General features: G+C 32.6%; 1 protein-coding gene across 1 annotated transcript; it reads left to right on the top strand.

Annotated features, from left to right (window-relative positions):
- Positions 1 to 281: 281 nt before the first annotated feature.
- Positions 282 to 1,633, top strand: LOC105770011 (24-methylenesterol C-methyltransferase 2). The gene has a single exon (XM_012591039.2). It carries the CDS (start codon positions 351 to 353, stop codon positions 1,434 to 1,436), a length of 1,086 nt encoding a protein of 361 aa, XP_012446493.1. The 5' UTR covers positions 282 to 350; the 3' UTR covers positions 1,437 to 1,633.
- Positions 1,634 to 21,099: the final 19,466 nt, after the last annotated feature.

Raw genomic sequence — 21,099 nt, forward strand, 5'->3', positions numbered from 1 at the left:
ACCTAGATCAGATGTATATTAATAATAATTAATTAATGTATAATCCTGACTTTTCCTTTGGATGCCCAAGCCCAACATGTAATTTTCTTCATTATTTTTATTTGTTGCCAAGGGTAAAACAGTAACTTACAGACAATTAGTACATTGTACATCCGACTACTTCTTTTGTTTTTGTTAGACCAACTAAGAGTCTGGACTTATGTTGGACAAATCTGTCACCACGCGCTTAGCGCGTCTACATTAGCGCCATATACGCTTTGCGCATGTCGAACAAAATTCTCTTTAATTTCAAGAGGGTGTGTTGTTCTACCGTCACTCACCAAACTTATCTCTCTCTCTCTCTCTCTCTCATGGATTCTCTTTCTCTCTTCTGTACCGGGGCTCTTTTGGCCGGCGGTCTGTACTGGTTCGTTTGCGTTTTAGGCCCCGCAGAGCAGAAGGGCAAGCGAGCTGTCGATCTCTCCGGCGGTTCCATTTCCGCTGAAAAGGTTCGAGACAACTACAAGCAGTATTGGTCTTTCTTCCGCCGCCCAAAGGAGATCGAAACCGCCGAGAAAGTCCCGGACTTCGTCGACACTTTTTACAATCTAGTCACCGATATATACGAATGGGGCTGGGGTCAATCCTTCCATTTCTCTCCTTCCATCCCCGGGAAATCTCACCGTGACGCGACGCGTCTCCACGAAGAGATGGCCGTCGATCTCATCGACGTCAAACCCGGAGACCGAATCCTCGACGTAGGATGCGGGGTAGGCGGACCTATGCGTGCCATTGCGGCTCACTCGCGAGCCAAAGTCGTGGGCATCACGATCAACGATTACCAAGTGAACCGCGCCCGCATGCACAACAAGAAAGCCGGGCTAGATTCTCTTTGCGAAGTTGTTTGCGGGAACTTCCTGGAGATGCCGTTTCAAGACAACAGCTTCGACGGCGCCTACTCCATCGAAGCAACATGCCACGCGCCGAAACTGGAAGATGTCTACGCCGAGGTTTTCCGGGTACTGAAACCCGGATCTCTCTACGTGTCTTACGAGTGGGTCACAACTGAAAAGTACCGAGCAGATAACCCCGAGCACGTGGAGGTTATTCAAGGTATCGAAAGAGGCGATGCTTTGCCTGGCCTCAGGAGCTACTCCGATATTGCCGAGGCTGCAAAAAAGGTAGGATTTGAGATTGTGAAGGAGAAGGATCTGGCCAAGCCACCGTCTCTCCCCTGGTGGACTAGGCTTAAGATGGGTAGAATCGCCTACTGGAGGAACCACATTCTCGTCATTGTGCTGGCTGCCATAGGCATAGCTCCTAAAGGAACCGTTGATGTTCACGATATGTTGTTCAAGACCGCTGATTATTTGACCAGAGGTGGGGATTCTGGAATTTTTTCCCCCATGCACATGATTCTCCTCAGAAAACCCAAGGAGGCTCCTTCAAAATCCTAGACAATTTCTGGAGGTAACATCATGTTGCAGCATTAATTGTGTTCCACCTCTTGTTACTTTACCCTTCTTAATATTTTTTTTCCTTAAATTTAATTTCCAAAGTTTCTTCTTCCCCCCCCCCTCCCTACTTTAATCAATCATCATGTACCTCCTTTTTTGTTTGATTTAAGTTTAAAGTTGTTGATTTTGGGTTTTAATTTTTGTATTGTTGGTGATAAACTGATAAAAGGAAAGGAACGAAAGTTTTTGTTCTTTTTTTTTTTTCAATTGAGAGTGAAGAATCTTTGTTGAATTCGAGTGATTGTGTGTGATGGTGAGGTGTTCAAAACAGCATTTCCAAGCTGTCTACGATGGTGAAACGACATAGAAAACAAAAGAATCTTTTTTTTTTTTTTGGTTTGCCTTTTTAGATCTGAATTCAGACATTAAAATCACTTACCTAAAAGTCACTAAATTGGGGAAAAAAAGGTAATTTTTTGTTTAATTCGTTAGAATAGAGATTAGAGTTCAGACGAAGGGAAAAAAAGGACGTGATTTTGAAAAGTGAAATAAAGGTGTGAAGGGCACATGGAAGGGTTAGGAAGTGTTGCAAAATAGGTTAGGTGGCGACCACTGGCATTGGCAAAATCTTGAAAGGCATAGATCTTCCCGCCTCAAATCTGGACTGGCTTGTGTTTTGTCACATTTTAATGGTGTTTGATTGGCTACATACATATGACATAAGAGGACGCATGGGGGGCCACAATTATATTGGATCTTTCAACATTTTCTCACCTCTCAATTTTAATAATACTACACTTTGAGTATTTGAATTTAGCTAGAATGGTTAAATTTTTCTAATAAAAATGGGATCTCGATCTCCAGTATTATTATATTTGTTTTTAGTGGTACCAATATTTTATATAATTTCATATTTGTTGGTTATTCCACCTCTAATATTTAATAAAGTACTATATAATTTAACTTAAATTAGTATAAAAATTTTATGCCCTCGGTGCTAAAAACCTCATTCACTAAAGACTTGGGGCCACTCGGTGCGCATTACCAACGGCTACAATTATTATACCCTCTTTTTCTGTGTGTTAATATTGATCAAAAAGTCTGGAAAGATGGGAGATTGTGGATGGGGTTCGATGCCCTTTAAAGTAAAGATTTCAGAATAGGTCTTATGGATTACGAAATAACTTGTAAACTGGTTCCATCTCAATTTTAATTAATATCTAATGTGATTATCGTACATATGAAAGAAAAGTACTTTGTGACTTCAGGCCTGGTTGACTGTATTTCATCCCCTTTGGATCAACCAAGCCCGATTGCACAGCTGCATTGTGCCTCAACATTTACCCTGCCTCGACAAGGAAAAGAGTTTTACTTATATCACCTACGTTATGTACATTATTAAAATTAAAAAAAATACAATTACTAGTAAAATGAAATTTTAAATACGTAAATACATTATATTAAGAATACTAAATGCAAGACAATTATTTATCATAAATATATAATTAATCTTAAGTTAGTGTCAAGTTAACTAAAATAAAAATGCTAAAGTATCCTCAAATAATATAACTTATTGTAAAAGGCTTAAATAACAGTATAAATATATATATAACTGATGAAAATAATAAATTGTGAATATTAAAATTTAAGCATATGAAAAATATTAAAATGTAGCTTTAGTTGAGTGTTAAATTTAATATTTGATTAATATACTATTTGGTGTGGGTTCAATTCTCACTATATGAGCTTTTTTTTATTATTGACCCAAATAAATTGATTATTTACGAAAATGACTCAGATGCAAAATCTTGTACAAAAATAGCATGTTTCCATCATCCCCTAATAATTGCCTTTGGTGTCGCATCGGTATGTATTTTTTTAAAATACACTTAAAAATTACGGGTATTTCGGGATTAAAAAATAATAATATTTTAATAGGTGTTAACATTCTCATCGCTAGCAACGTTTCAAATTTTAAAAACCTTGATTTATTGCTTTTTTGGAGTTCGCATTCTCTTTGCCAACACCAATGTGGTTCTTGAATTTTTTTTTTTTTGTTTATGTGCTCCGGTTGCTGGACCGGTGAAAAGAATAGAAGAAGCTAAGGATTTGAAGACAAAATCTTTTAATTAAATTGCGATGCATCAATTAAATTGCATGGGTAATTACAAAAAAATAACAACATTATTTATGGTGTATCAATTAAATTGCATGAATAATTACAATAAAAATTAATTAATGAAAAATATTTTAATTAATGCAAAATTGTGGCGCATCAATTAAATTGCATGGTAATTACAATAAAATGATAATAGAAATTTAAAATTAGCAATAATTGTGGTGCATTAATTAAATTGCATATAATTAAAATAAAATTAATTAACAAAAATCTTTTAATTAATACAAATTTGTGGCGCGTACGTTTATTTAATTAATGCAAGACTGCATTAAGGTACTATTTTTAAAAACACTTCAATTCCTCGTATTGAAACAAAATTTTGTACGTTCATTTGATTAATGTAAAATCTTTTAATTACATCAATTAATTTCATAAATTAAACTGTTGGAAAGGGGATTGAAAAGTTTAAAAGTTTGCATTAATCACATTAATGGAACTAATAATTTCTTTTTATGTTTAAATGGTTTATTGCATGGAAATCATGTTCAACTTTTGCCATTTAAATGATTTTTCTATATTAAAAATCATATACAGCTTTTTATTGCACAAATTAATAGTTTTTAACATTTAAATGGTTTAATTGCAGTGTTTTTATACATATTATAAATCAATACAGGAAAAAGATGTACCAACACTTGAACACCAGAAAATATATTGCAAGGCACATTGCAGAAGTTGATCAACGACTTGATTCGAATTTAATTATGTTGATTATACTATGATTTTGATCTCTGTCTTTTGACACGCTCTTTTTTGGGTATTCTGGTTGTCTCTTTTGGTTTTGTTTTCTTAATGGAAGGTTCAATGGCGGGGCTTTCTTTGGATGATGATGAAGATGGAATATTCATTTGGAGAGGGAGGCGACAAATCAAGAGATTTCCTATGTGAATTGTTTAGTGGGAGTTTTTCTTACTTCTAGTGTTGTTCACTTCCAAGCAATGCGATCGACGCTAGCAAGTGTTTGGCATCCAATAGGAGGTGTTTCAATCTCTGATCTGGGAAAGGAAAGATATTTATTTCGATTTTATTATGAAGTGGATGTGGAGAGGGTAATAAAGAACGGACCATGGAATTTCAATTCTCATCTTCTGATTCTCCATTGATTGCAACAGGGCGAGGATCTTTTAAGTGTTCAGTTGCATTGGGTGGATTTTTGGATACTAATACATGATCTCCCTCTTGGCTTTATGGCAGGCGCTGTGGCGCACCAACTGGGAAACTTCATAGGGGAGTTCATTGAGTATGATTTTGCTGCTGTTTAGTTGGGGTATAAACGCATTATGAGAGTCAGGGTGAAAGTGGATGTTCGGAAGCCTCTCAAAAGAAAAAAGAGAATAGCGCTTAAAAACGGCGAATCTGTTTATGTACAATTTGAGTATGAAAAGCTAACTTTATTTTATTTTTTATGTGGAAAATTAGGACATGGAGAGAGTTTTTGTCCATTAAGAGTTATTCAGCCGCAGTCAGTTGATGTTTTTAAGTGGGATATCTCTTTACGAGCCTAATCACGAAGGAACCGGTCATGGAAGAGTAAATGGCTTATGGAAGACGAAGGAGAGAAACAGGCTAATTTTGGCAATACGGGATCAATGGGAGAAAGATGGAAGGTAGGGATTCTAACACCAAATATGGGATTTAAAGGCGATAATGGGGGTTTAGTCAAAAAGATTTTGTTTCTGTTTCTGTGCAAGAAAAAGGAAAAGCTGTTGTTAATACAGGCCCAAAGGCTATTGTTAATACCGCCCAGTAAAAATTAGGGTTATGACCCAAAGTAATGATGAATTCGATGTGGAGATGGTAGCGCATGAAGAAGTTAATAGTCCAATAATGTACAGTGATGGACTCAAAAGACCTAGAATTCACCCTATTGTTTCACGAGTTTCTGATTATGATTCGAATGAAACTATCATTACTTCTTTACAAGTACATGATAATTCAAGATCGGCAGGCCTTACTGAACAGGCTAGTCGGGAGCAATGAATCTCCTAAGCTGAAATGTTCGGGGTTTGGGGAGACCTCGAACTGTCAATCGTCTCCGACATAAGCTGAGAGATATAAGTCTCACAGTGGTATTTTTAATTGAGACAAAACTTCAAGGCTGTCAAATGGAGAAAGTCAGGCGTAAGTGCGGTTTTCTTAATGGAATTGATGTCGATTCAAATGGTAGAAGTGGGGGTTTATCGTTAGGTTGGAATAATGATTGCAAAGTCTCTCTTTGCTCTTTCTCGAATAGGCATATTGATGTCATAATTGATGAGGATTCGGAGGGGAGAACTTGGAGATGTACGGGGTTTTATGAAGCACCAGAGGAGAATTTACGAGAAGTATCTTAGAATTTGCTACGTACTCTGAATGATTCCCCACAGATTCCTTGGGTTGTTATTGGAGATTTCAATGAAATTACGTATTCAACTGAGAAGAAAGGAGGGCTGCCAAGGAGGGAAAGACAAATGTGTAGATTTCGAGAAGCGATGGATGACTGTTCTTTAACCGATATTGGTTTCAGTGGTCAATGGTTTACTTGGGAAAAAGGGCATATGAGAGCTAATGATATCCGGGAACACCTTGATAGAGGTATTACGAATCATCCTTGGTGGGATTTATTTCTCAATTTTAAACTAAATCATCTGACTCATGCTTTTTCAAACCATTGCCCTCTGTTGCTTAATTCAAATTTTGAGACTCAACATTTGAAGCAGTGGCAGTTTAGATTTAAAGCTTCGTGGTTGTTGGAGGACTCGTGTGAAGAGGAAGTGAAAAGAATATAGGCCAAGAGTGTGGGGATGGTCCCAAATAAGATAAAGGCTATGGGGATGGGCCTTGAGGAATGGTTTAGGGGAATTAAAAAGAAGAAATTGATCACGAAGAAAGAGTTGGAAAAACAGTTGCTTCAACTTAATGACGAAGTCCCTGCGGACGAGATTCTAGGGGATATTGTGGAGACAAAGCTGCAGATTAATATGGAGGCAGACAGAGAGGAGCTTTATTGGGAACAGAGAGCTCGAGCGAATTGGCTAAAAAATGGGGATAGGAATACTCGTTTTTTTCATCAATCGACAATGGATCGGAGTAGGAGAAATAAGGTAGAAGAATTAGTGGATGGCGAGGGTAATAGTTATGCGAACAATGATGCTTTATTACGGCTAGCCACTGATTATTTTACTTCTTTATTTACAGCGAAAAGCTTTGGAGATCCAAGCTCAATTTTGGAAGGTGTTGAGCCATGTATTTCTCAACAGATGAACGAAGACCTTAAGAATGGGTTTATATACGAAGAGGTGTGTTAAGCTTTTAAAGCCATGAGCCCGTTAAAAGCTTTTGGCGAAGATGGGATAGGGGCAATTTTCTACCAAAGGTTTTGGCATATTGTGGGAAAAGATGTAGCTAATTTCTGTATTGAGATGATGCAAAGGGTGCATAATATGGCTGAAATTAACAATAAATTAATTGTTTTAATTTCCAAGGTCAGTTCTCCTTGGTGCATGACTCAATTTAGACCTATTAGTCTTTGTAATATTTTATATAAAATCATTTCAAAGATGCTGGTGAATAGATTTCAAAAGATACTCCATGTATGCATTGATGAAGCACAGAGTGCTTTTGTACCGGGAAGACTCATTACAGATAATATCATAGCTGCATATGAAACTTTACATTCTATGAAGAGAAAACGTAATGGGAGGAAAGGGTCATTTGCGTTAAAACTAGATATGAGTAAAGCTTATGACCGAGTTGAATAGAATTTTGTGCATTTTATACTTCGAATGATAGGGTTTTCGGATAGGTGGATTGAGAAAGTTATGGTTTGTGTGACATCGGTCTCGTATTCTGTGGTTATGAATGGGGAGGTGGGTGAGTTATTTTTCCCGTCACTGGGCCTTCGCCAAGGGGATCCTATCAGTCCTTATTTATTCCTTATATGTGGTGAAGGACTGTCGACTCTTCTGAGAAGGGTTGTGTCAATGGGAGCTCTTAATGGCTTTCGGGTTAGTAGGCAAGCCCCACGAATCACCCATTTGCTTTTTGCAGATGATAGCCTTATCTTTGGAGATGCGTCTGTTAATAGAGCAATGGTGATCAAAGAAATTTTAGAGGCCTATGCTATGTGTTCTGGTGAGGAAGTCAATCTTGACAAGTCAGGGTTATTTTTCAGTTCCAATGTTGACCAGTTTAACAGAGAGGAGGTTTGTAGGGTTCTGGGGGTTAATAGGAATCTAAACCTGGAGAATTACCATGGTCTCCCATCAATGGTGGGGCGTAACAAATAGAGGGCTTTTAAGGAACTTAAAGAAAAGCTAATAAAAAGAGTTTTTAGTTGGAGTTCGAGATTACTTTCCATAGGGGGGAGGGAGGTTCTTATCAGAGCTGTACTCCAGGCTATTCCACTTTATGCTATGAATTGTTTTCTGTTACCGTCAGCAGTTTGTAGGGATTTAAAGGCGGTCATGGCTCGATTCTGGTGGCAAAAGAAAGCAGGAAAAAAAAGGCTTCATTGGTGTTCGTGGAAGAAGCTGATAGTACCAAAAGAGGAGGGCGGGATGGGCTTCCGAGATTTGGCCAAATTCAATATTGCACTTCTTTCTAAACAGGTTTGGCAGCTTATGGAAAATTCGAGTTCCTTACTTGCGCATCTGCTCAAAGCAAAGTACTATAGGGGATCAGATTTTCTAGAAGCCTCTTTAGGAGTGAATCTGTCATTTGTTTGGAGAAGTATCTAGTGTGCTAAAGGCCTGTTAGGGTCTGGTTTGAAGTGGAGAATTGGGTTTGGAACATCGGTGTCAATATGGAAAGATTATTGGTTACCGGGAAAAGCTCAACATTCTATTTCTACTGATAGGGTAGCTAGTTTGGATTGGGTGGCTGAGTTAATTCTGAAGGAACCTAATCGTTGGAACAGGGATCTTATTTACTCAACTTTTTCAGTGGAAGAAGCTGACCAGATTATGAGTCTACCTATTCCCACTACTGATCAATCAGATAAAGTAGTTTGGTTTAGCAAAAATTTGGGTATCTATTCTGTAAAGAGTGGATATAAAATGCTACTGGATAACTTTAATGTGAGCATCAACAAGCAAAAAATGTTCAAACAGATATGGAGTTTAGAGTGTCCTTCAAAAATTCGCATCTTAATCTAGAAATTTGTCCAAAATTATGTGCCTACTTTTCAAAACTTACATTATAGGAGATTGTCTTCTAATAACTGTTGTCCGCGTTGTGGTTAGGGGTGTGAATCTTCTACTCATGCTGTTCGGGATTGCTTGTTTGCTGCACAAGTTTGGTCCAAGTTAGACGTCCAATGGCCGAGTTCAATGGTAAATTTTAATGATTGGTTGAGTTGGTTGTTGGAGAATTTTGAAAAGAACAAGAAATGTGTAATTGCTGTTACTATCTGGGCGATTTGGTTCTCTCGAAATAAATTTGTACATGAAAGAAAGGTGCAAAGTTTGGAGGAAATTGTTACCTTCATTAGGAGTTTTGGGTTGGAATATCGTAATAGTGCTGAGAATTTGAAGCATCCCCAACCAAGATCCATGGTAAAATGGTCGCCTCCTGTTAAAAATCAAAGTTGATGCGGGATTGTCGATTGCCAAAAAAGAGCAATGACAGGCTTCATTATTGGAAATGATGAGGGATTTATAATGGGGTCGGGATTTCAAAGACATAATTTAGTTCATTCGGTGGTAATTGCTGAAGCGCTTGCTGTCCTTTATGGGATCCAATTTGCCCTGAATATGGGTTTTTCAAAGGTTATTCTTGAGAGTGATTCGAGACTGGTGGTAAATAATATTCAAAAATCAAGAGAGGATTACTCGGAGTCTAGACCATTTACCTGGGACACGAAGAACCTGGCAAGGAAGTTCCAATGTTGTCGATTCTAGTTCATTGCGAGAGAGGGGAATGGAGCAGAGCATGCATTGGTTGTTGAGGGTATGCGACCAGAAGGGGATTCATTCTGGGTGGAAGATGCGCCTTTGAAAGCTTTGGAAGTGGCCGATTTTGATCGCCGGAGTGGGCGACCTCCATAACCCATTTTTTATTTCAACGATGGAGTTGAGAAATACTGATATAGGATGGTCATTCTCAACTGCTTTCTTTTCCGATTGTTATCGGATTTGGAAGATTTTTACCGTTTATTTTACTGGGGTTTTGTTGATTTACACAGCGCCTGAAGATTTGGTGGATGGAGAAGACGATGTTTTGTTGATTTCTTTTTTTAATTATTTTCTTTTTTACTGTTTTGTTTTTTCCCAATTTGTTTTTGTTGTGTTTTTCTTTAGTTTGTTAGTTGCTGATGGACTTCTCCTGTTTGCTGTTCAGGCCGAATTGCTATAAACGAATTTCTTTTCTTTTCAAAAAAAAATGGTTTAATTGCATGAAAACTTTTTAAACTTTCTATGATTTTTTTTAAGGTTTAAATGTATAAATTAATGGAATTTAATTATAATAAAAGTTTCATTTCAAACTTTTCAATTCCTTAAAACTTTTAATTTTCATATACAACTTTTTTTAGGGAATAAAAATATCTAAGTAAAGCACATTGAAACCATAAAATTGAAAGTCAAATTTATCAACTCGATTTCTTTTTCTTTTCGAGAATAATTATTTTACTATCTCTTTTTGTTTCTGATTTGTCCTTTCGTGTGACCATGTTGGGTTCTTATTTATTTTACAATTAATTATTTTTTGTTACTGTTATCATTAATTGTTATATTTATCATGTATATAATGTTCTTGCTCACGCATTTGCCTTGCCTTCTTCTCTTCATTTTATTTTTCCTTATCTTCCTCTTTTCCTCTCTTCTTTTCACTGGTCTCGGCAACTAGGGCAAGCCGGAAAAAAATTTCAAAAACCACACTAGTGCTGTCAAAGAGAATGTCGGCACAAAAAAAAACAAAAAATTAATTTCTAAAAAAAATTGAACTAGTGTCGGTAACGTGAACGTCAGCACCAAAAAAAAGTAAAAAATCATTTTTTTAAATTTTAACCAATGTCGACAACGAGAATGTCAGAACTATTAAAATATTATTTTTTATTTTTTTTTTAATCTGGAAATACTTATCTTTTTTAAGTGTATTTGAAAAAAATACATACTGATGCTGGCGAACACTATGCCGACACAAAAAAATCATTTTTTATAGACCGAACAATTATTAGAGGATAATGGAGGGTGGTGCTGGCAATGAGATGGTCGACACCAACATGCAATATAGAAAACATGACATTTTCATAAAAGATTTTGTACCTGAGTCATTTTAGTAAATAATCAAAATATTTGAGTCAGTTATGAAAAAAAAGTCACTATATGCTTATTTTTATTGGGTTTTATTAAAATAAAAAAGGTTAAAGTAACATTAAATAATATAACTTGTTTTAATTATGAAAAGATATTTTCGTAATTTTCCTAATCGAGTTGGTGTTCTATTGACTTCTGACACCAAGTTAGTCAGAGACTTAAATAATAGCAAGGATATTAAAAAATTCAAATTTTTATTTTATAAATTCTAAATAAGTTTAACTAATTTCTTTTCAAATGGAATAAGTGAATAATTTCCAAATATATAGTGTAAGGCCCAATTTTGGCCTGGGCCTAAGACCAAAAATAAACAAAAAGAGTCCATTTACAATAAAATTTAACCCAAAATACCCTAGCCCAATTTTACAAAACCCTAATGGCCCAAATGGCCCAAAACTTAAAATGTTTTAGAAAACCCTAGCCTCCAGAGTACCCTAGGGCGCCGCAGCCTTTGTTGCTCCCATGTGCTGCCGTACGTCTCCTCTGCCACCGCTTGTCGGCCTTGCACCAAAACGGCCTGGGTTATCCCTCCAACGCTCATTGAATTTGCCAAAACTTGCAAACAGGGTAAAAATGAGACAGACACAGAAGCAAGACAGTAGAAAATAGTAATGAAACCGGCTATAAGAGCCGAATGAAATGTAATGAAAAGAGGGAGGATTGAATAAAAAGAAAAAGGTTCAAACAGATTCAAAAAAAGAGGTGCTTTGCTTATTATTTTTTTCTTTTTTTTATTTTGAAATAAATAAATAGTATAAAAAATGAATAAAGGGGCGAACTTTATTACCTTGGAAGCCGTAGTCGGAGGTTTTCTCCGGCCTTGAAGGCAGTTGAGCCAGTGGGTTCACCGAAAGCCCATCGGCGGCAGTGGGAAGTCAGAAAATCCCTAACTTTTTTCTTTTTTCTTCATTGTTTTTGAATTCGGAGAGTCTTTGGACTTTTTTAACCCCAAATCAAGGATTTACTCAGAAAAATAAGCAAAAATGTGTATTTTTTCCGGCCACCGCGCACGGCGGTGCCGTCACCGACGACCGGAGGGAGGGGAGCTTGAGAGAGTTTTTAGTGTTTTTTTTAAGGAATGGATGAAGAATGAATTTTTTTTTAAAAATTTTAACTTAAATAGGCCCATGAAACGGCGTCATTTTGGGCTTGAGCACCAATAGCCAAAATGGTGTCGTTTCGCCCTTTAACCCGCGCACTGACCCAACCCACAAGAGGATCCGCGTTTTTTCTTAAAAAGGGTTATTTGCGTGCGCGGTCCCTTTGCTTTTGCAACGCGTTGCAAGTTGACCCTTTTTCTTTCTTTTCTTTTCTTTTATTTTAAATTAGCCGCATAATTTTATTTTTGTTTCATTTTAGTCTCGCGCAAAGTGTTGCGTTTTGGAGGGCGGGATATTTACTATTTTGGTCCCCCTCCTTTCGTATGTGTCACAATTTAATCCTTTTCTTTGTTTCCATTTTCGATTTCAGCCCTAAGGTTTTGTTTAGTTTCAATTTAGTCCTCTGTTTGGTATTTTAGTTATTTATTATTAAATTGATCATTTTAATATTATTATTACTATTATATTAGACCATTAATCTTGTATTATTATTATTTACTTATTTATACCTTTTAAACTTCAAATTCATTATATATATATACATGCATACATATATACATATTTATACTCTTGTATTTTTATAATTTTGTTCACGTTCCTTTTAATTATTTATTCACGTTCTCATCATTATTTTAAAAGAATGTTTTAACTTTACTTGCTTATTATACTTGTTATTTTGCATGTTATTAATTTGACCTTTTTATTTGTTCATTTTGGTTATTGCTCGTATTATTTTTACTTACATTCTCATAATTGTTATTCCGTCATATATAATTTTTACCCAAATTCGTAAAAAGAGAAAATTTTGAAAATAAAGGCATACTCGGTATTTGGGATCTTCGAGAGGATTGAGCCCTAACGTATTGGGTTCCAATTTTCTTTGTTGAATCTAAATAATCGAGAATACTCTTTAATCAAAAACATAAATAAAAAGTTCATTATCGGGAATTTGATACGTTGTGTCCTAACGCATTAGATATGACATGTTGTTTTCTCGAGATGAGGATTTTTCTAAAAAATAACAAAGGCAATATTCAATGTTTAGAATTTTGAGAAATTGTGCCCTAACATATTGGGCTGCGATTTCTTCATCTGACTTAAACAATTGAATATCCTTTTAAATTTTATTGCACGAGTTTTTCTAGACAAGCTCATTTTTGAGGAGGTGAAATATCGTGCCCTAACTCATTGGGTGTGACATTTTCTCTCTCCGAAATGAGAGGGTCTTAACGGGTAATTTGATTTATACAAGTTTTTTTAATAAAGAATCGTATTTTAAATCTCTTTAAAGTTTTCAATTTTCGACACTAAGACATTAAGTAATCAACTAGGTACCAATTTTGGTTGTATCGAGGGTGCTAATCCTTCCTCGTGCGTAACCGACTCCTGAACCCATCTTTTTGAATTTCGTGGACCAAAATCATTGTTTTAATAAAATTAAATTTTTTATAAAAAAACAACCACTTTTTAAGGTGACCCGATCACACCTTATCAAAAATGATTGGTGGCGACTCCTGTATTCATTTTCTTTTTCAAAATCCAAGTCGACTCCTGTTTTATCAAAAAATGGTGTCAACATATAGTATATTTTTTCTAATAAATTTTAAAGAAGATTATGTATTTTTTAGTCAAATTTTCGTGTGAATTTATTTTTCGTACTTTAATTTGATCAAATTTAGTTTCTATATTTTTTTAAAATTTAAAATTTTAGTCTTGATCCAAATGGTGGCAATTAAATCCATTCGGTTAAAAATTTCCATTAGTCATGTATTATGTGTACAGTTGTAAAATTAATCTATGTTCTCCAATCGGATCACTCTTAGTCCCTATACTCTTTAAATTTTAAAATTTCAAGATTGACAAAATGTCACTATTAAATCCCTTAATTGGATTTTTGTGAGTAATATGTGAAAGTAAGATGTTATTATAACATTACACATGTGATGATATGTTTGTTGCATATAATTTTAAAAATAACATAATTTAATTAATTTAACTGTTATTATTTGGTTCTACTTTGAAATTTCAAAATTCAAAAGTATAAAAATTAAAAGTAATTAAATTAAAGTACAAAAACTAAATTCACAATTTACATAATACACGAACTAATAGCAGCATTTAACATATTCTTTTTAAATAAAATTAGTGAATGTTTTCTGAATATATCGTGTATATATATTTTCTAATAACTTATGTGTACTTAACCTAAACTAAAATAAAAGGTTTTCACTTTTAATGTATGGTATATTTTGGCTTAATTCACGATTTAAACCTTAAATTTTTTTCTTTTAATATCTATTTTTTTGTCCCAATTTGGCATCTAAAGTGTAACAGTTCATTTTTCAGTGGTACCGGAGACGGCGATTTCAAAATCTCGTTTATTGATAATCAAGTTCGTAAATATTATTATTTAATATTTATGAGTTTATTATAGTAATATATAAAATTGCGATCTAGTAATTTTGGTGATCGAATAGTTAATTAAGGTATAATGATTAAATCGTAAAAATGATAAAATTTAATCACTAATAATTTTATTTACTAGAAGGTATAAATAGTAAATAATTAAGGGTTCCAAGTGACAATTAGCCACTTTTGGAAGATGGTGGACGGTTAGTGGATTAGGAAGCCTATGTTTCATTATAATTTTATAATGAATAATATTAAAAAAGCAGTAATCAAAATAAAAGTAATAGAAACAATGTGGAAGGAAAGAGAAATTTCATCATCTCTTCTTCTCCACCACCGTTTTCTCCATTGCTAAACAAAAGGAAGTTCGGCCAAGCTTAGAAATTTTTCACCCATTTTTCGTAAATTTTATATTGTTGAAATCGTTATAGTTTGAGTTAGTTAAACAGTGTTTTATTTTCCGAAACTATTAAAGTTTTAAAATATGGTCATTAATGATTTTTGAAGTTTTTGGTATTAAGATATTAGTTTATAAGCTTAAAAATGAAAAAGGGACTAAATTGTAAAATTAAATGTTAGTTTTGAGTATATGGATTAAAATAAAAATATTGTAAAAATTGCATGAGATTTTGATAGAGATTGATATTATAGGATTGTAGAAGGGTATAATTGAAATCAGATTGAAAAACGAAGTTTAATTGTGAAAGTTCTGATTATTTCAGTTTTAAGGATTAATTTGAATAAAATACAAAACTTTAAGGGTTTTATAAAAATGAAAGAAAATAGGTCCATGCATATCATATTATGTTATTAAATTGCTAGAATTGATAATTTGAATTAAAATTGTTATATAGATCAATAATTAAATCAATCGAAACGTAAAAAGAAAAAATTATAGAATAGTTTTTGGAGTCGTATTTGTTGCTATTTTATTTAGGTCAGTTCATATGAGATTTACTTTGTTAATATATGGTTATTATTGTGTTAATTGTTTACTTGTGAGTTGAGTGTTGTAAAATGATAATTGTTAGTATTGAAATGATTACATTGCAAAGTGTTGGTATGGATATGCTAGAGTGTTGGAATTCATTGTTGGTACAATAGTGATTGTGAAGTGTAATCATTTGGATGTGTTTGAAATATAATGTTGTGATTGCAACTAGTATATGGAAGTTTTTATACGACATAATTTCATGATTGGTTAGATGTGTAAAAGATGATATTTGGTATGATTAAGCTCCAAAAGTTTTGTTGTTTGAATTGATTGTCTTTCTGTTTGAATTGATTGTTTTTCTGTTCGAATTGATTCATTTTTGTTTAAATCAACTCTTTGTTGTTTAACTCAATTTAAACTCTTAACATTTACAGGGCTTGTGGTTTGCATATAAGCATTCTTGAGTTTAAGTCAAGTTTTGGCATGAACTAATTTTAAAGAGGTCATTTTTGCAAAATTTTCAGAAAGTATCGATATCGTAATAATAATTATTGGTACTTCGTTAAATGTTTTATTTTCTAAAATGACAAATGCCAAAATGGTATCGATACTTGTCATTGGTATCAATACATGTTTTTAAATTTTGGAAAGTTTACAATTTGGTCATTGATCATGCTTGGGTTGACTTAGGAGCTTTCATAAGCTCGAATATGTCTTGGTTTTGATTGTAAATCATATTGTGCATGAGAGTATGAAATCAATTGATGTTTGATTGTATTAATTGCTGCAATTTGAATATGATTTGCTCTAGTAACTGTGGTAACATACCGTAGCTCGGGTTCGACGATCGGATCGGGTGAGGGATGTTACATAAAGTACACTCATATTTCCAATGTGGTACCTAAAGTATGCCTCCGTTATATTTTTTAGTCCATTTTTTGGCAGACATTAACAAAAAATTATTGTAGCCAATCACAAAGTGTCACATGATGTTTTTTATGGAAGAAAAACAAATGTTTTATTTTATTAAATGTATATACACATTAAAAATATAAAAAATGAAAATAAATATTTAAAAATTTTAGAAAAATATAATCTACAAAAATATATAAATTATAAAAAATAATACCAGTAAAATTTATAAAAATATGATAATTTAAAAATATTAGTTGAAAAATGTAAAAAAGTAAAAAAATATTTCAAAATAATTTTTAATAAAATTTTAAAACATATAATTATAATATTCTAAAAGGTATTTAAATTTCAAGGTTTTTTTTGCAATTACTTCATAATCAAATACTTTTAAAAATTTTTATAATATTTTTCAATTTTATATATGATTTTGATTTGTTAAAATTTATAAAAATTAATTTTTTATATATTATATATATTTTTACATTTTGAATTAGCATAATAGATATAATACTAAAAAATAAAAATAAAAATTCATTGGCCAAAACATGTCATGTGGCACTTTTTATTGGCTAAAGTTGCTTAATAAATTTTTTAACGTCGGTCACAAAATAGAGGAAATTGATAATTTAGATACTAAATTGGGATAAAAAAGGTTAAGTATCAAAGTGAAAAATGGGTATACTTCAAGGGCAAATTTATAATTTAAGCTTATGTTTTTTATTTCAAAAAATCATTACAACGTATTTAAAAAATAATAACAGTGATAATGATTGGACCAGAAATTAATTTTTATAAATAAAAATATAAAATCTAAATTTCTTCATATAGACTTATTCAATATTTTAACCTTGGCATAATGTCAAAAATAGCCCCTAACGTTTGACTGTTTAGTCACTTTGGTCATTTATATTTTTTTTGGAGCACATTTACCCCTAAATTTTTCTTTTTGTCAAATTGATCAATTTTTAACGAACATGGCCGTTAGTTTACTAACGATCAACATTAATTGCTAACGTGGCGGTCCAAATATAATTAAATGTTGATGTGATACTATTGTGTCTTATATGTCACGCCAGCAAATGATTTTAAAATTATTAAAATTAATTTTTTTTATTCTTATAAAATTAATTTTTTTAATTTTTATAAAATTATCATCATCATCATCCCCATTTCTTTTATCCATTGTTTAACTTCTCTATCCCTCCCACGATCCCAACCATCTCTGCCACCCCATCCACCAAACCCACCACCATCACCACCACCACCACCATATCATATATTATTTCATTACTTCACATAATCAATCGATTTAACAAAAAAAGGGGGTTTTTTGTTTTTAATTTTTTTGTTTTTGTTTTTTAATTTCTGGGGGTTTTTCTGTTTTTAAATTTCTGTGTTTTTAGGTGTTCGTTCGACAATGACCGAGGAAGTTGATGGAAACGGGTTGGGTTCAGTAGCTAAACGGGTGCTGGATTTCGATTCAATGATCGGGGAAGTTGATGGGAACAAGAAAGATCAAAAAAAAATATGAGAATTAGGGATTTGGAACAGGAGTCAGACAAGAAACGGCCTAGTTCTGATGAAATGTCTTTCGATCTCCTTGTAACACCCCCTAACCTTAAACCGTCGCCGGAACAGGGTTACGAGGCATTACTGGACATCTCGGAGAATTTACAAATAATTCTTAGATAAATAATAAACATATATAAAAGAAACATAAATTCATATAAATTTATGCTAATTGGCTTTATTATTATTATTATTATTATTATTTAAATTTCGACAGCATTTCTGTTTATTTTTACATAAAACCCCCTGCAAACTTAAAACCAAAAACAATCCAATACCAATATTTCAATCAATAATTTTATACTTTAAAACGCTACTAAATCATACTTAATAAATTGATTCACTATTTTATTTATCATTCAAAAGATTATAACCATTTACTCACAACCAAGATCATTTAGCATATATATATTTATATATATACGACTCATGTTCAATCACCTAGTACATGCCACTTAAATAAAAGGAAGAAATACATCACCAAAATTTTATTGCTGGAGTCGGGATCTTTTTGGATGCTGAACTGGACCTTGAACTCTAATGACCTGCGTACGGAAATAACCGTACGCTGAATATTTCATACTCAGTGGTATTACCATAATTCAAATTATAATATTAATAAACATGTAATGTATAAAATCATACATACAAATTTAAACTCAAATTTCATATTTCAACAATAACAATTCATCAATTAATATCATATATCCATAATTTGGAAGAACCTTAGATTCATTTCTCAATCTCTTATCACATTTCAATTCACAATTCAACTTTTCATTTCATTTCAATAGCTCGATTGATCAACTCATTCGGTTTATCATTTCATTATTTACCCTATTAACAAAACTCGGACTTTGGCGGATACACGGATCCAACTAAACACTCCAGTATGGCACCCAGTGCCTCATCTGATAGTTCGAAGAAATAGTTGACACCCAGCGTCTCATCGACAAAGCTGAAGAAAGTTGGTACCCAGTACCTCATCGAATCTATCCGAAGAAATATATTGACACCCAGTGTCTCATCAACTCGAGGTCGAAGTATCCCTGAACACTTCCAATCCTATGGCATGCCAACTATATCCGACTCAACCCGACTAGTTAATAGGGTCTCCAAATTCACATATTCATACATAATCATAATTTAATTCACTTTATTCAATTCATAATTTTAATTCATTTTCCAATCAAATTCAAACTACTAATTACTTTTCAATCAATATACTTTTCAAATTCTCATATATTTTCTTCATTCAATTCAATTTGATTCAATTCAAATCAATATTATCATTTCAATTACTTACCTAATTTTACTTACTTTACATATAAATTTAAATATAGCATTTACTAATAAATAATTTAAATTATAGTAATACAAATAGTGATTTTCTCGAGTTTACTCCTCGATAATCTTCTCTTTTCCCTTCCGTGCAGATGCTTCTGGTTCTTTGTTAGCTACGAAAATAATAATGATTTACACTATTAATTACAGCACTAACTATAATAAATAATTGAATTTCTAATCGATTCCTACCTTGTTCTCAATTTAACCCTAACTAAGTTTTCTTACTTTTCTAATTCAATTCACACTCTATTTCTATTCAAATTTCATCCAAACTCAAATTTAACTATTAAAATTTCAGCATATTTTCCTAATTTCGAATTTCCTCAATTTAGTCCCTAAAACATAAAACTTATAGCTTACTTCACAATTTAATCCTTTTATCAATTCTAACTTGAAATTCATTCAATTAAATCCCTAACTCAACAATTTATTCAACATAAACCATGCTTAAAACCTATAAACTTCCAAAACCTCAACTTAATTTCAACAAAACTCTATTCTAAAGCTTCTAAAACATCAAAATTAAAAGAAAAGAGTTTTTCCTTGATCTTTTCTTTCTTTCTTTTTCCCGCTCTGTTTCAAATGCCTCTGTTTCTTTTATGTTCTTCTTTTGTTTCTTTTTCTTTTATTTTACTTACTTTAGTTTATTTCTTTTATTTTAACTAATAATAATAGTAATATATTATAAAAAAATCTTTTACTTATTATTTAAGCATATATTTATTTTTATTACAAGTGTACCTATATAATTATTATTTTTACACTTGTCTTTAATCTTTACCATACATTTGTCACCTATTTAGTTTATTTAATATATAACAATATAATATAACATAATTAATATAATATATTATATAATAAAATAATATACTAATATTAAAAACATAAAAAAATCTAAGATTTTTATCACTTATGCCGCTTCATTTCTTGTTAATAGCTTAATTGTCATTTTAATAATTTTTATTTTCTATTAATCTATAATTCAACTTTTATTCCTAATTCAATTTAGCATTTTTCCTAATTTCTCTTAATTAAGCTAAATTCACCTATCTAAAACCTAATTAAACACAAAACTAGTCTCGTAAATATTTCTAATAATTATTTTCAAACTCAATTTACTAAGACGGAGGCCTGATATCATACTTTTCTGATGCCCGTGAATTTTGGGTCATTACACTCCTTCTTAGACTGTTTGATTGCCTCGGTTCGGAGGTATGGTGTTCTTCATAGTATTGGCGTCGAACCCACTGTTTGAATTTGGAAGGAGACCATTAGAGGCTCCAATTCTCTTTATGATTTTTCTTTGCCTTTTTTTCTTTTTTGTTTTTCCAACTTCCGGTTTAGGGCTTTTTTTTATTTTTACTGAGTACTAGGGGTTTGGGTTGTAGGGGCTTTGGGTATGGTTATTGAAGGGTGCACAATGATGTTGATGGGGTTATGTTTAGGTTGCTTAATGGTGGTGATGGTGTTGAGACTCAAGGATGGATTTTGAGGTTTTTAAAAAAATAATGGGGAAGAAAAAATTGTGGAAAGAAACAATGGGGAAGAAGATCGGAGACGGCAATGATAATGGTGAATAATAGAAAGAAATAGTAGGGAAGAAGAAAATGTAGAAATTAAAAATTATATGCATTTAATAATCTTAATAATTTTATAAAAATAAAAAAAATAATTTTAATAATTTTAAAATTATTTTCGGATATAAAACAAAATAGTACCACATCAGCATTTAATTACATTTTGACTTTCACGTTAACGGTTAATATTGATAGATAGTCAACTAACGGTCATGTCAGCATTTTAGTTAAAAATTAATCAATTTGACAAAAAGAAATTATGGGTGACAATGTTCCAAAAAAACAAAAACATAAAGGGCTATAGTGACCAACCAACCAAACATTTATGCCTTTGCCTT

The sequence above is a fragment of the Gossypium raimondii genome, chromosome 5 (genome assembly GCF_025698545.1).
Source record: "Gossypium raimondii isolate GPD5lz chromosome 5, ASM2569854v1, whole genome shotgun sequence".
NCBI lineage: Eukaryota > Viridiplantae > Streptophyta > Magnoliopsida > Malvales > Malvaceae > Gossypium > Gossypium raimondii.